General features: G+C 50.7%; 6 protein-coding genes across 6 annotated transcripts; 3 read left to right on the forward strand and 3 right to left on the reverse strand.

The window, feature by feature from the left end:
- Positions 1-246: 246 nt before the first annotated feature.
- On the reverse strand, positions 247-1079 carry N7462_001613 (uncharacterized protein; the record flags this gene model as incomplete). The annotated part of the gene is made up of 4 exons (XM_057073339.1): positions 247-297; positions 450-651; positions 832-875; positions 939-1079. The coding sequence occupies 4 exons, from the start codon at positions 1077-1079 to the stop codon at positions 247-249; spliced, it is 438 nt and encodes a 145-aa protein (XP_056936980.1).
- A 634-nt stretch (positions 1080-1713) lies between these two features.
- Positions 1714-3549, forward strand: erf2 (palmitoyltransferase ERF2; the record flags this gene model as incomplete). Its single annotated transcript, XM_057073340.1, has 1 exon — positions 1714-3549. The coding sequence occupies one exon, from the start codon at positions 1714-1716 to the stop codon at positions 3547-3549; it is 1836 nt and encodes a 611-aa protein (XP_056936981.1).
- Positions 3550-4437: 888 nt separating this feature from the next.
- On the forward strand, positions 4438-7080 carry N7462_001615 (putative histone-lysine N-methyltransferase (Ash1); the record flags this gene model as incomplete). The annotated part of the gene is made up of 4 exons (XM_057073341.1): positions 4438-5569; positions 5630-6003; positions 6057-6256; positions 6321-7080. The coding sequence occupies 4 exons, from the start codon at positions 4438-4440 to the stop codon at positions 7078-7080; spliced, it is 2466 nt and encodes an 821-aa protein (XP_056936982.1).
- A 1194-nt stretch (positions 7081-8274) lies between these two features.
- N7462_001616 (uncharacterized protein) lies at positions 8275-10380 on the reverse strand (the record flags this gene model as incomplete). The annotated part of the gene is made up of 1 exon (XM_057073342.1): positions 8275-10380. The coding sequence occupies one exon, from the start codon at positions 10378-10380 to the stop codon at positions 8275-8277; it is 2106 nt and encodes a 701-aa protein (XP_056936983.1).
- An 875-nt stretch (positions 10381-11255) lies between these two features.
- N7462_001617 (LYR motif-containing protein) lies at positions 11256-11991 on the reverse strand (the record flags this gene model as incomplete). Its single annotated transcript, XM_057073343.1, has 5 exons — positions 11256-11265; positions 11346-11395; positions 11455-11517; positions 11679-11843; positions 11941-11991. The coding sequence occupies 5 exons, from the start codon at positions 11989-11991 to the stop codon at positions 11256-11258; spliced, it is 339 nt and encodes a 112-aa protein (XP_056936984.1).
- Positions 11992-12475: 484 nt separating this feature from the next.
- Positions 12476-13407, forward strand: N7462_001618 (uncharacterized protein; the record flags this gene model as incomplete). Its single annotated transcript, XM_057073344.1, has 3 exons — positions 12476-12658; positions 12734-12831; positions 12894-13407. The coding sequence occupies 3 exons, from the start codon at positions 12476-12478 to the stop codon at positions 13405-13407; spliced, it is 795 nt and encodes a 264-aa protein (XP_056936985.1).
- Between the last annotated feature and the right edge of the window lie 1291 nt (positions 13408-14698).

The following is a 14698-nucleotide window of genomic DNA, read 5'->3' on the forward strand; positions in this document are numbered from 1 at the left end:
CGTATCTTACATGGCGCTACATATTGGAATTGAGGGAGAGGGAAGATTTAGAAACATAAAAGAGGCCTATTCCCAATTGACTCTTATCTGGAACAACGGATACTATGCACAAATCTCTGGTAATCGCAATGGCAAGTCCACACACAATCTCCCCCTTCTTCACCGTAGTCCTAGTATACAGCATCCGACCGCGTAAGCGGCGTTTCGCTCTCACATCATCTTTTCAAGGGCTTCGCAAAAGCTCGTTTAGTAATCCCACTCCTCCTTGCCGTACTTGTTGAACTTCTCGTGGAGGTCCTGTTTGAAAAGTCCAAGTTAGCAAAATTGAAAAGCACATGGTTAGATCGAAGTGACAGCATCCATGAATTGCCGAAATAGCACAGATACTGTTCGTAATGACAGGACAAAAGGAGATAAGATGTGCACGAAGTATAGGAGAGGTTGCATACCGCGGGCAGGGTGACATTGGGAACAATGACGGTGTTCATGGCGCTGGGAGCAGCACGAAGGGGCTGGTTCTTGTCACCGTGAGGGTGGTACTGGTACTTGTAGACCTTGCCATCCTCGGAGGTGGCGTGCCACGGCATGGCGCTCTCGCCGATGCGGACATTGCTCTCGGAGGTGACGGAAGTGGGCTTGCTGCCGAAGTACCTGTAAGATCACCAATGATTGATTGCATGGTTAGTCCAATTGTAATGACGCATTTGGTGTGATTGGTAATGCGGGGATGCAGCTTGTTCAACAGCTCAGTGATGCTGAGGCAGGTGGCAATAACGTCACAAGGAGCATAGCCGTTGGAGATGAAGCGTGGAGAGAGAGGGACGAATTTACCAGCCAGCAAGCAGGAAGGCACCGGACATGACGCCGAGCAAAACCTGTCAAAGAATCTATTAGATCAGGGGGCTTAACAGAGGTCAATGGCGGCTCGAAACACATACGTAGAGCTCGGGGTCCTTCTTGCCAGCGTTGTCGAGGCCGGCCTCCTCGACCTTGGAGGACATAAAGCGGCGCGGGGGAGCGCGGAAGATGGGCTGGCGAGCCAAAGCCCGGCGGGTAGCCAAAGCAGCGATCGAAGACATGGTTGTAGCGGGTCGTGCGTGGATAGGGAATTCGCGGAGGACTGGGGGCGGGTTGGTGGGAGAGAATCGTGAGCATCGAATGATGTTGTACAGTCATGTGACTCACGGTTGGGCTGAGTCAGCGCCGCTTCCGCAATTTGGCAGATGCGCGAAAGGCTTCGTCCAGTGGTTCTCGGTGTTCTGGTTCAAGTCGACGCAGGCGGATGCTTCCATAGCTCTGTTGTGGTCTGTGGCACAGTTGGCCTCCTCCAACAATTGTTCAATTATCTTTTGGTCTTCATCAATACTTGAGGTGGGTTGCGATCTCTATTCTATGACTTCACCATCAGGGGCTCGATCCGAGATCTGACAACCCCGGATTTCGCGACGCGTGGATAGATCCATTCCAGAGTACCCAAACTAATCACTCGATAGATCCTAAATTATCCATCCAGTCTCTCATTAGATTTCGACTTTGATTCTCACGTCACTCCTTTCCTTTCTCTTTCGCTCGCTGTGGCCTCTGCGCTTTTATTGAAGCCCACGATTCACCACGTTTATACCCACATCACCACTCATCCCGAATTTTCGCCACAGGAATATGATAACTTGAGCTGCATTTTAGAAAAGCCGAATAACTTTCATTTTCCAAGCAATGGCGAGCTCCACAGACCGACCCGACACCCGGGATACGACCCAGTCCACGGCGCAGCAATATGTGCTGGGAATCCCCCGACCTCCTTCTGTGGGAGGTATTTCATCTCGAGTGACGGACATCGCCTCGGAAGATGGAGAACACTCGCCATCTTTCGCCTCACGTCCTCCCTCACTCCAGCCGCGCCCTTCGGTCTCCAGACGTGGTCCACCTCCTACCCGCAACTCCATGGCTGCGTCCAGCCAAGTGACCAGCAGACCTGGTAGCTCCGGGAGCCGATTGAGCCGGACGCATATTCCGTCCCTGACTGCCCAGGCATTCTTTCGGCCGATGAGCTCCCAGCGACTACAGGCACATCGCGGAGGGCGACCCATGACCAAAGGAACGGTCTCGTCCACTGACGACTGGAATAATGATCAAAACAGCCAGAACCGCAGGAGCATAATATCTAACAGTACGCTACAACAAGGATCGCTTCCCCAGGTGGATATGGAAGCTCCACCATCCCGAGGCACAGAATTCACGGATCCTATAATTCCCGACCGTAACACCTCAAATGCCAGCCCAACGGGCAACACCACTGTCAGAAGCTTGGGAGAAAGTGTCAGACTACTCCGCGACCGGGATCAAAAAGCCAAACCGCGTCCGGGTCATCTGAACCTAGGTGCCAACTTCAATGGACATACTGCACAGGACATGCCTCCAAAGTCACCTCTTTCGTTCCTTTCGCTGCAAAACAAGGGGGTCGGGCATCACGGTCAGGATATTCGAGGCCATGAGCGACTATCCTCTGCTGGTTCATCCCCAGGGCCCATGGATGTCAAGAAACCACAGCTGCCCAAACGTAGTCTGGGCAAGAATTATGAATACTTCACCGGCAACATTCTCTTCTGTGGCGGAGGGCGGTTCCTGAACTCCAGAGATAAGCCCATCAACATTGCCACTGGGTTCATAGTCGTGATTCCAACGGCTCTCTTTTTTGCATTCTCGGCTCCCTGGTTGTGGCACAATATCTCTCCGGCCATTCCCATCATATTCGCCTACATCTTTTATATCTGCTTCTCATCATTTGTGCATGCTTCGACCGTTGATCCTGGTATCATGCCTCGAAATATGCATCTGATGCCCCCTATTGATCCTTCGGATGATCCATTGTCACTTGGCCCACCCTCCAACGATTGGGTTATGGTCAAGCTCGCTACTTCCGACGTGGCGGCCATGGATGTCCCTGTGAAGTATTGCAAGACCTGTTGTATCTGGCGGCCTCCTCGCTGTTACCACTGCAGAGTTTGTGACAATTGCGTGGAGACGCTTGATCACCACTGTGTCTGGCTGAATAACTGTGTTGGACGACGCAATTACCGTTACTTCTTCACTTTTGTCAGCTCCTGCACAATTCTTGCTCTGTTTTTGATTGGTGCCAGTCTCGCTCATATTTTGGTTTATAAGTCCCGTGAGAGTATTTCCTTCGGGGATGCTATCTCAAGGTTGCGAGTGCCTTGGGCCATGGTGATCTATGGCATTGTTGCTTTTCCATACCCAACATCGCTGTGGGCATACCATTTATTCCTTGTTGGTCGTGGTGAGACTACAAGAGAATACCTCACCTCTCACAAATTCGCCAAGTCTGAACGCCACAGGCCTTTTACTCAAGGTAATGTGTTGAAGAACTGGATTGCCGTTTTGGGCCGCCCTCGGCCACCCACCTACATGCAATTCAAGCAGTCCTATGAAGAGGGAGACCAGCGCTTTGCTATGCAAAAACGCAAGTACCTCGCCCAGGACCTTGAGTCTCAGGCGGGGATTGAAATGCAAAATATTGGTCCTCACCAATAGGACCGACAGATGAATCACTACTACTCAGTAATGTTTTCTTTTGCAATTCTTCTCCCCCATTGGGGCTACTAACGACCCGTGAAGACGACATGACTTTGCATTTCTGGTCACATCGGTCCACATATTATTCTTCAGGATTAGTCCGATCTACTCACTTTCTAATCGCTCTCGTCCCATACCTTTCGTGTCCTCTTTCTTATTTGTTACCTTTGGCAGCATATACCACGCTCCTATTGACCCTCTTTGGAAATTTTCCTTATTCTTATTATTCCCCTATCTTCATAACGGTTCCCCGAAATCTGGCAACCCTTGTCGTCTCATGTTTATTCAACGTCTTATCTCCCTTCACTGTGCTCGCTATCCTTTTCCATTACATCTCCATTTTCTTTGGGTCTCTTCCCTGCTGGAAATTTTTGAATTGATCTGCATGCCATACGCAATGAGACGGTCAAACGCTGTGTATGATCCGGCAAGATAGAAATTAATAATCCGATCCTATTGAGGCGCAAAACATCACGCGTAGAACACTGCCCGGCGGGGCCCGAGAGTTATGGCAGGAATTTTTGCATTCCGTGACCTGCCACCCGTAATTGTCATGCTAGAGACACCTTCCCCCTTCCTACATTTCGTTGAAACCCGATTCAAGTCCATTTTCAGCTATACGGTGCACGGTTGGGCTAGAAACAAGTGTTGGCGTTGCACGCGTCAAGTCACCCCCCATCGCCCTAAATTGATAAGAGGCGCGGCTGCTGATCCTCCAACCTTCACACACCCCTGATACGTGAATATCCCCCGACCCAGAACACACGCCGTGTCCATCTCGAGAGAGACAATTATCCTTTCTCTCGGATATTGTCTTTCTCTCGATATCGGCCTCTCTTTCCCATCATGACGCGCCGAACCTCCAGGCTCTCCACGTCCGCGACTGCCGTACTCGCTGACGTCCCTGCAAAAGACACGCCCGACGAGACAATGAGCCTCGACATTCCCGAGCAGCTTCTGACGCCTGAGAACAGCCGGTCTGAAACATCGAGCAACAATGAAAACACGTCAGCGGAAGAGAAACCTGTGGCGCGACGGAGGTCAACACGGGTTGTACGCGCATCACTGCAAGCCACCGAAACGCTGGAGAACACGCCGGTCGAGCCTGAGGAATCTGCGGCTTCGTCGAGTCAAGCCTATGTCGACAGTCTTGCCAAAGCAAAGCGCACTCGCTCTTCGCTTCGGCATAGCATCGCGGTGATGGAATCGTCTCTGTGGAACGGCACCGCAATTCAAAATGATGATACAATGACAGATGACCACCCAATGGTTCCCGACACCCCAATTTCCAAGTCTTCGCAAGAATCACAGACAAAAGATATGGATACATCGCTTCAACAGCGGACCCTACGAAAGCGCGTCGCAAAGGCTCTTGTCGCAGACAAAGAAACGCCGAAAACTCGGGTCGCTTCCAAGAATGATGCTGTTGATTCACCACGCCGATCATCTCGCCTGAGCCTCGTGAGTAAGGCCTCCGATCTACTAGGTCGTGCCAGTAGCGTTTTGGGTAAACGGACGCGTGATTTGAGCGAAAAGGGCAAGGATATTGGTCGCCGAGCTAGTCTTCGTCCTCGCAATGTAGCACCAAAGGAAGAAGCACCAGCATCAGCGCCGGCTGAACCGGCACCAAAGAAGAGACGAGTCTCCGAGAGTGATTTGTCAAAGCTGCGTGAATCAGAGGTTAAAACTCCTCCAGAAGAACCAACTCCTCCTGTGCAACGGTATAAGCCCAAGCGCTGGTTGACCCATGGGCTGTACACGGGCCAGGAGCCATCTGACTCCCCTCCCAAGCAGCGCCGAAGCAATACTTCTAAGAAGGCTAGCACTGGACCTTCGCAGCGCCGCATGCTTCCTATGCCCATGTTTGCGGGGTCTCGACTCGTGAACAATGGCCGGGACTATCAGCTGCCATTTGATATTTTCTGCCCTCTTCCTTCAGGTCAACCTAAACCGGATGAATGGCGGAAAACTAACAAGAGTGAGTATTCAATTATCTAATATCTGGTCACTGCGCAATTCCTCTAATAAGCTTTACTAGACGTTTTTGTCGGCGATGCTGCCAGCGAATGGAAAGCGAACAAGAAGCTGGAATTGTCAAGCTGTATGTGCGATGCGGAGACTGGCTGTGATGAAAACTGCCAGAACCGCTATATGTTCTACGAATGTGATAACGGGAACTGTAACCTGGGCCCGGAGTGTGGTAATCGCAATTTCAACGAGCTCAAGCACAGAACCAAGGCTGGTGGGAAGTACAACATCGGAGTCGAAGTAATCAAGACTCCGGATCGTGGATACGGTGTTCGCAGCAATCGTTCGTTTGAGCCCAATCAGATTATCGTCGAGTATACTGGAGAAATCATTACCCAATTTGAGTGTGAGAGAAGGATGAGAAGTGTCTACAAGAACAACGAGGTGAGTTTATGTATGTGGCTGGATACACTATCACGCTGACTCAATGATTAAAGTGCTATTATTTGATGTATTTTGACCAAAACATGATTATCGATGCCACTCGAGGGTCTATTGCTCGCTTCGTGAATCATTCTTGCCAGCCGAACTGTCGAATGGAAAAATGGACTGTCGCTGGAAAACCACGCATGGCTCTTTTTGCAGGTGACCGAGGTATCATGACTGGAGAGGAATTGAGTTATGACTACAACTTTGAGTATGCTCCCCACGAAATGCCAAATGTTCTTTATTGACTGACAAATGACTGACAAATACACCAGCCCATATTCCAACAAGAACGTCCAGCAATGCCGCTGTGGGTCAGAGAACTGTCGAGGCATTCTTGGTCCGCGTCCGAAAGATAAAGATCAACGTGCCAAGCTCGAGGAGAAAGACAAGGCCAATGGCAAGAAGACCAAGAAAGTTACTGGCAAGCGCAAGCTGGCTGATGCGCAGAGCAAAACCTCGCGTCAATCCAAAAAACGCAAGCTTATCACCCCAAAGTCCATCAAGGCTGGCGTCAAGAAGGCCATGGGCAAAGTCACCTCCACTCGCGGAAAGGCAGCAGCAAAGAAGACAGTCGCAACTTCAGCCAGCGGCCGGGGCAAGACTAAAAAAAGAAATGTTAGACTGCCAAAGGTCAAGGCCCCCTCAAGAGTCAAGGCAGCTATTCGAGGGACGGGACGAAAGACAAATGCTACCAAGGCGGCCGCTGCTTCGCCAGCTAAGACTTCCCAGCTCAACCGGCCGTCTCCCGAAACCAGGAAGAAGATTTTAGCTCGAGCCAAAGGCACTCGGAAAAGCGACCCGAAGACATCCGCAAAAAGCCCCAAAGCTACGTTGAAATCTCCTCATAAGCCCGCTGCACGGAAAGCTCCTATCAAGACACCAGTCAAGGCTCGGATGTCCACTGCGAAGGCAAAGGCGGCAAAGACAGCAAAGACAGCACCTACTTCAAGTCCGAACGCAAAGGGTTTGACCGGCAATGTGAAGGCCACTGCTAGGAAAGTTGTGCGTACTGTACGTGGGGTCAAGAATTAAGTTTTTTTTCTTGAGTGCGCTGCTTATTCGCCATCAATCTTATTGATATTCAAAAAAGCAAATCAGTCGTCTGGTTTTTTTTTGACATCGAACTTTGATATTGAATCAAGGTCAGTAATCTTGACATCCCTTCAGATGGACATCAGAGGGGCTCTATTTTCCAATACCCTTTCTCTCTTATTGCTGGATCCTATCCAATCCACTTTCAAACCAGCCATCTCTGAACTGGTGTAATAGTGCAATCCCTGTGCCTGGATCTAGTCGTTATTCCTCTCCCCTTGATAATCTTCTCAGCCCTCACCTCTCCAGACAAGTGTTTGCAGTCTGAATCTTTTCTTTCCTCGTCCCTGTTCTTTATTACCTAATTCCCCATTATTGCGTTCGTCCAATGGTGCAATCTGTTCCCTAGGCGCCCAAGATGGCGTTTTGTGCGGCGTCTTGGTTACCTTATCTTGACTTTCCTATTGCGACCTTGCAAGTGTTACATTTACTTTTCTTTTCCTGGGCACCTCTGTTTTCTTTCTTGTGCTTCCGTGTTTCTTCTATGTGCCATGGTCACGAGGGTGGATTTCCTTTGCCTTTGCTCTGGTTTTATTGGTAGGATTGGCTTGGTGATGTATTGGCTGGTGATGGTGACATTGATCTTGTCTTGAGTGCAACTGGGGTAGATAACCTTCAAATTTCAACATGCTCATGCTGGTGGACCCCAGTTCTATGTGATTGTTCTTTTGAAATAAGTAAAGCGTCCAAATGGAATTTTCTCAATACGTACGATAAATGTGTTGAGTATTTCCAGCACAGAGTCCAAAGATCTCCCATGCTCACAGATGACCAGATACTCATGGCTAGCAAGTGCTTAAATATGTCAAGACCGTCAATCAGGCCAACCGAATGCAGTTTAACCTACTTCTGGATTGCATCTGAATATTCCAATAATGCTTTATTCAAATATATAGAAACACAATTGATCGCAAACAAGATAGCAGCGTCACTGAGTCTTAATATTTTACACGTAAAGAAACATCGACTCCAGCCTGTACTCCAATTTAACCCTCATAAACAATAAACCATACATACATCATCGATTTAGATGAGTGGTCGTCAAACAATCTGAGCAAACCAAGTGGGAGCAATGCCATTCGCTGTAAAACGAAACAAAAAAAGGGGTAGGAAATTTCAAGGATTGCGCAAAGACTATGCGAATTCTGGACCAGGAGCAGGGGCCAAGGCCGATTCTGGCTCCTTTTTCGGCTCATCAGCCTCAGGCTTGGGCTCGACTGACTCTTCCGGGATGATGGAAGCTGACGCTTCGGCGTCTTCAGATTCAGGTGCAGACACCGACGGTTTCTCCGAGGTAGGGTCTGTAGGAGGGGATGGCCTCTCAGAAACAGCAGGCTCTGGAATTGGAGCTTCAGTCTTCGGAGCAGGCACATTGACAGGCTCAGGCGCAGCAGCCTCACGATCAGATTCGGCGGACGCTGGTGGAATAAGAGAGGCTGTTTTAACAGGGGATGAAGCGGCTGGGGCCTCCTCTACTGGTGCCGCAGGAGTTACCTCCGCAGAGAGAACACCACCCATCTCAACGTCCTCTTTTGATCCCACGGGCTCAGAATTAGTACGAGCACCAATAACTTCTGGTTCATTGGGCGTTGTTTGATGTGTATCAGCTGGTGCCAATTCCTCGATCTTAGTTGGTGACTGGGGTTGTTCATCAACGGCAGGTTCGGATTCAAGAGTGGAAACTGGTAGTTCTTCTGCTGATTGTGTTGGTTCTGATTTCTTCGTTGACTCCAATGGTGTCTCTTCAATAGGCTTGCCAGGACTATCGGAAGGAGCGGCGACACTTTCATCTGTAGGCTGAGGCCGGGGCTCTTGTGCTGGTTCTAGCTTGACCTCACCTGGTGTGGGTTCAGCTAGTTTTTGAATTGGCTTATCATCCGCAGAGGTATCCATTGCGCTATCTTCTGTAGGAAGTGGAGTTGGCTCCGGAGCTTGGGATTCCTCCTTTGCTGAGGCTTCCGTTGAAACCGCACTAGGTGGGTGCTCAGTTGTTGATCCGGCTGCAGTAAGCTGCTCGGTAGACCCTGTGGACGGGGCGCGTGTTGTGGAAGCAGAGATATCGGCCCCGTTTTGAGGAGTCTCAGCTTGGGGCGCTGAAGTAATATTTGAGGGCTGTAATAGAGACTCCTGATCGACGGCGGGCTGCGAAACAGAAGATTGTGGCACAGACATAGCGTCCGTCATTTCCACATCTTTGGACTGATCAGCAGCAGTGTCGGCTGGTGGTTTCTCTGCGAGTTCAGTGCTGGGAGGAGCCTGCGGAGTCTCTGGGGTCTTTGCATCCATCATGGACTCGTCGCCCTCATCGCTTTCATCACCATCCTCACCTTCCTCCTCCTCCTCATCCTGACCAGACTGATCGACAGACACCCGAGAAGCATCGTCGCCTTCCTTGGCACCTTCAACAGCACCTTCGGTTGGCGCAATGCCGTGCACAGTGGTAGCATCAGCTCCTTCTCCAGGCGCAAACATGACCTTCTTCTTCCGGCCCTTTCCAATGCCCTTGCCCTTGCGCTTGGGAGGTGGCGGACGACGCTTGGGCGGTGTCATGACAGAGGCTGAACCGGCCTCTGCAACAACCACGCCCTCCGAGTTGACAACGCCGACGCCTTCAACCACAGTTCCGGGGGCGGGTGTTTCTGGTTTCACCGGCACGTTGCTTTGCTGGACAAGGGTTTGAACATCCCCTGAGACTTCACCCTCGATGCGATGCCCCTCTGGCACCCAAGCTTCGTAGATAGAAATGTTTCCAGTCTCAGGGTCAACCTTCTGAAACTTTGTCCTCCGCATAGGGCCCGGTGTAGCTCCCAAGCCTCCCTCTGCCGACCCGACGCCTCCATAAAGCGAGGGCAAACCCGGACGTCTCTTCGCAAGGAACTCTACCTCCGGGGGCTCCAAGTGCTTAGGCAATGCCGTCCATTTACGATTAGTGAAGCTGCGATCAGCCATGTGCACAGCCGCCGCGGCCTGATCTTCTGCGTCCGTTGCATCTTTATTTTCTCGTTCCTCGGCAGCCTGGCCACTTTGGCGAATATAAATACACCCAGCACGGGCTGCGCGCAGCAGAGCGCGGCTTATCGGAGGCAGGAGCTGGCTGTCTCTCGGCATAGCTAGTTCAGGGAGCGCGGCAGCCCCACCGGGGCCCCTGGGTTCCAAACTCCGACTCTTCGGTTTTCGGAGCCTGGGAGAAAGTTTGTAGTTGGCGCGACCAGCGGCGAATAGGTAATCCCTCGAAGACATCGTGATCAATTTGGCCGGTACGTGTGCGACCCTGGGCACCGTCGAACTGTCGGTTAGAGCGGACCCTTAGCTGTAGAAGCAACCATATGATTAGCGGAGATCTGTGACCAAAATTGATTTTGTAATGTGTTGGCCCAGAGTTTACACTGGTGGCGCCTCGCGCTAGATGGAATGAGGCCGATGATGCTTCCGGCGCGAGAGGTACATACGTTCGATGGCATGATGAAGTGCCTGAGGATACTTGCCCCTCAAAGATAACAGATGAATTGCTTATCCAGAAACGGGAATCAAACCCCAGAAGAACGCGAAAGCCCAGGCGGTTGGAGGTGGATGAGTGGAGCGTAGCGTTGCTTCCGTCGCGTTGCAAATCGCCAAAAGGTCTCCGGTGCTGGTAAGGAGTTATCACGTGACAGACAACATCCAAGGCAACTTTAGGAGGAGGCAGTTTGGTCAGTATGATCCCTGGGGTGTAAATGCCGTTAAATTCCAACAGTAAGCTGTCAATGCAATTAAATGAACTGCAAGCTATAGCTATTGTAATCTCTAGGCCTATTCACATGTTGGAAAATACTGAAATGGCCGGTGTGGGGATAGTGTATCAGGAACGGGTTCACTCCTGGATACTTGGTCGACAGGGACAAGAAAGTATACTACCATCAGAATGTTCAAACCAGTGTTACATTGAAGTCTAACAAAGAATAATACATGCAAATAGCAATGTAGAGAGAAGAATTCTATTCTGTCAACTGGAAAAATTGGATTTGCCCGCCGTGGCGGCGCTTGCACTATAAATACAGAGGAAGAGAATCAGGTTCAATTGCATTGTCCACTGTTGATAGTTCACTTAATCAGAAAACAATCAACCAATAACTTGTTTAGTCCCAGCTGTAAAAAAGTCAGTATAGTAAGGGAAGCAACGAGGGTAATGCAGAAGATAAGGCTTCGCAGGATGTTGAAGAACTTACCCAGTGTCCTTTTGACGGACAATACCCCCATGATCTCCTGTTTCCTTTCCCTGGAGAGAAATGGCATTAGTCGAGCAGATAGACTCCAGTCTCAGCTGGAAGCGCCTACTGTCTTCTGGCCTTCCACCACCATCTTGTCCATCTGATAGAACTGGCTGATGATAGTTTGCCTCTGTTTCAAGTTAGTTTCAAAAACTCCAGAAAATTCAATTTGAGGAGTCCAAAGAATGCATATTGGTCTCGGGAAAAAGCCACAGTTATGATCAACCCTTTCCAACCCGAAATGTTCTCCTCTCATCAATCTCGATATGAAAAAAAAAGACAATCGCTCACCTTCACGAGACGCAGGCTCTTGAGTCCTTCCTGAATCAGCTCCTGTATCCGGCGTTCCTCTGTCTCATGTTGATGTTCACGGAACGAGTCTCGCGTCTTCCGGAGGGCATAATCACGGAAGTTGTAATTGGAGAACTGGGACGATTGTCGCAGCAGGGAGCGAAACTAAATGAATAAAATGTTTGTCAGTATCTTGCGACAGGATCATGGTTGATGCAAGCCCACGATGGACCCGGAAATGCCTATGCGGAGCGTGACCTACCAAAGACCGCACCTGAAAAGCGGTATCGCGCTGAAAGGTCGCCACAGACATGATGAATGCCAGAGGAGATTGTAGAAAGCGAGGAATGAACAATCACGGGTTAACGTCGATCAGAACAACCGATATCACTCGTCGTTTGCCGGGGTTCCAGTGCGCAATCACGGACGAGATACGCTGTCGACGACAGTGGCGGTTTGGGCTTCCGCCGTGGCACAGGGCGATCGGGAGGGGTAAGGGATGAGAAACCACGTAGATGATGTCGAGATCGATTCCAGTCGAAATAGAGAGCAAGTTTCGGCGAACAGAGGCGCGAGGTGGTGGAGAGTAGAGAGAGTTGGAGATCCCCGGACGGAGCGTAGGGCGGGAAATTCTTTCGAGTTCGGAGGTGCCAATGACGGAGTTATCGGGGCCGAGCTCCTAACACTCCACGGTTCTTCTTCGATCGTGATCCCCTCCCCCACACACAGTCAAACATTGCAAGTGCCAGCAGTCTGCACCCTCAACGTGCTTCTGGCTCAGTGTTTGTTCTTCTGCAATGACTCAGGTTCCCACGCCGCCGGCATCACGCCTAGGCTCGGAAGCCCCCGAGATCGAGGTGAAGCCCACGGAAGCTTCATCAGAGTTGCGGCAGTCTTTGGACATTTTGCTGGAGCAATACTTGCATCTGCTGGACCGACAGCAGAAATTGCAGTCGGGGTTGGCAAAGCAATTGTCTTCGGTACGGTCCCTTTGATATTTTGATATGCCTTCTTTTTGGCCCCAGTATGGCATGATGCTGACATCCCGCGGGCAGGGATTCCTGTCACTGGCCCATGCCAACTACACCTGTCCCCCTGGCCGGCGGTATGGCGTGGATTATTATGATGAGCGGATGAAAGCCACACGGAAGATGTACGCGGGCCCCGACTGAGGAATTGATATTGGATCTTCATTAACGTGACTCCCGCGAACAGAGCCATCCAATCTGGCCTCGACAACGATATAACCGAACATGGAACAGAGTCACAAGATACAATGGAGGGTTCCCATTTGCATGATTTCGAGTACGACTTCCATCTAGAGACTGTCACCAACGTCACCCCCGAAGACAATACTGAAGAGGCAGACGACCGGGGAAAATCACCACCCAAAGCAGCATCGCCACTAGCATCGCAACAAGGGATCACACTGGCAATTGAGAATAAGACGGACTCTGCTGGATCGCAGGACGCAGGCGCTGATTTATCAACACCCAGAGAGTCGAAACAAGCTCCTAAAAAGTTCCGCTCTGACGATCCGATCCACTGGTACGGCATCCTGGTGCCAACATCGCTGCGCACCGCCCAGAAATCCTTCACAGAAGCTATACAGACAGAGGTGCCGGAGTTGGCTGCCGTAACTGTTGAAATGCGTAAAATGGAGCGGAAGATTGCCCAGTTACGAATGGACCTCGGTGTCGACTCCACCGAGGCCACTGATGACCGGTGACTCAATGTCAGCAGTCTCGATCATCGGTGTTCATTACTGTGGCAGCTAGGACTTGAATGATCTAATCTGCGGGAAACACCTCGGGATGCAGGCATGATAGTTGTTATACCATGAGCGGAGTTACGGCATCAGCGCCTGAGCGGCCCCTCGGTTGACGATCATACAACGCAATCTAAGATTCCGGCTATGTATAGAATCATACAATGTGATTGCCAATATCACCTTTGAACCACAAATTGAAGGAATGTGGCAGTAGCCATGAGGGCGCTAGAGAGCTCACGAACGGTGGATGGGCGCGATGGCTCCATCCGGGCTCCGTATGGAGACTGGCGCAGAACGAGGGCAATGCTCTGGCGCCACAGTATTCCTGTTGATAATAAATAGCTGTACATTCTGCATAAAGCACTGAGGATACTCATGGTAGTCCAAGTCATCAGTCGAGTGCCATCCAATAGCCGTGGAACGGCTATATTACGAGGAACATAATCAATTATAGTTCTGCCAGGTGCGCCCACTTTCGGAATATCGCCCCTTTCGCCCCCTGTTTTATGCTGTACAGGGTGAGACCGGTCCTGGAACTAAGGTCTCAATCAATATGTCGAGAAATTCTGTGCCGTTAGCATTGTCTCGCTGTTTCACCCCATTGCAGCATTGTTTCCCGAGTTCCGTCTGATTTCCCGCTTTCGCGCTTTGATGTTCCGGGGCCAACGGTCAAGTGATCACCCTCGAGTTTATCTCGATCTATTCCTGTGCGTTGTAGGAACATCATTCATTCTGAACATCTCCAACCTGCTGTTACTGATCTACCATGTCTCTCTCTTTCGCGTGATCTGGTATTCTTTATTTTTTTATTTTTATTTTTCTTTTTCTAAATCGGACCATGTCGTCCCTGAAATTCTCCGGTATCCTTACGTTCCCATGCTTCGCTTTGTCGGGTCCCACCTAAGCGAAGACCCGTGCCCCTCAATATGAGACGTAGCGTCGGAGACTAACTCCTGGAACGCACCCCACTGGTGCAACGCCCTCGAGATCGGTCGGCATCATTCGTGCGCTCGGCCCCAGAACCCATGGTTGATTCGCTGCAGGATTTCCTTCTGGTCTGGACCTTTTTTGGAGCTATCGTCGCGTGTAGCGACCTGAAACCACCCCCTCTAGCCCGGCCCCAGCCATCTCATAGGCCAAAGGGGCCCAGGGAAATACCCCCTGCGGACCTTTATATCACCGCAAGCGAGTGGGCACACTCTTAGACAAGCCTCATTGGTTCTCAGGATGGACCAGTGACCGTGACCAG

Source organism: Penicillium macrosclerotiorum, assembly GCF_028827735.1.
Source record: "Penicillium macrosclerotiorum strain IBT 26536 chromosome Unknown utg000002l_segment0_segment0, whole genome shotgun sequence".
NCBI classification, from domain to species: domain Eukaryota; kingdom Fungi; phylum Ascomycota; class Eurotiomycetes; order Eurotiales; family Aspergillaceae; genus Penicillium; species Penicillium macrosclerotiorum.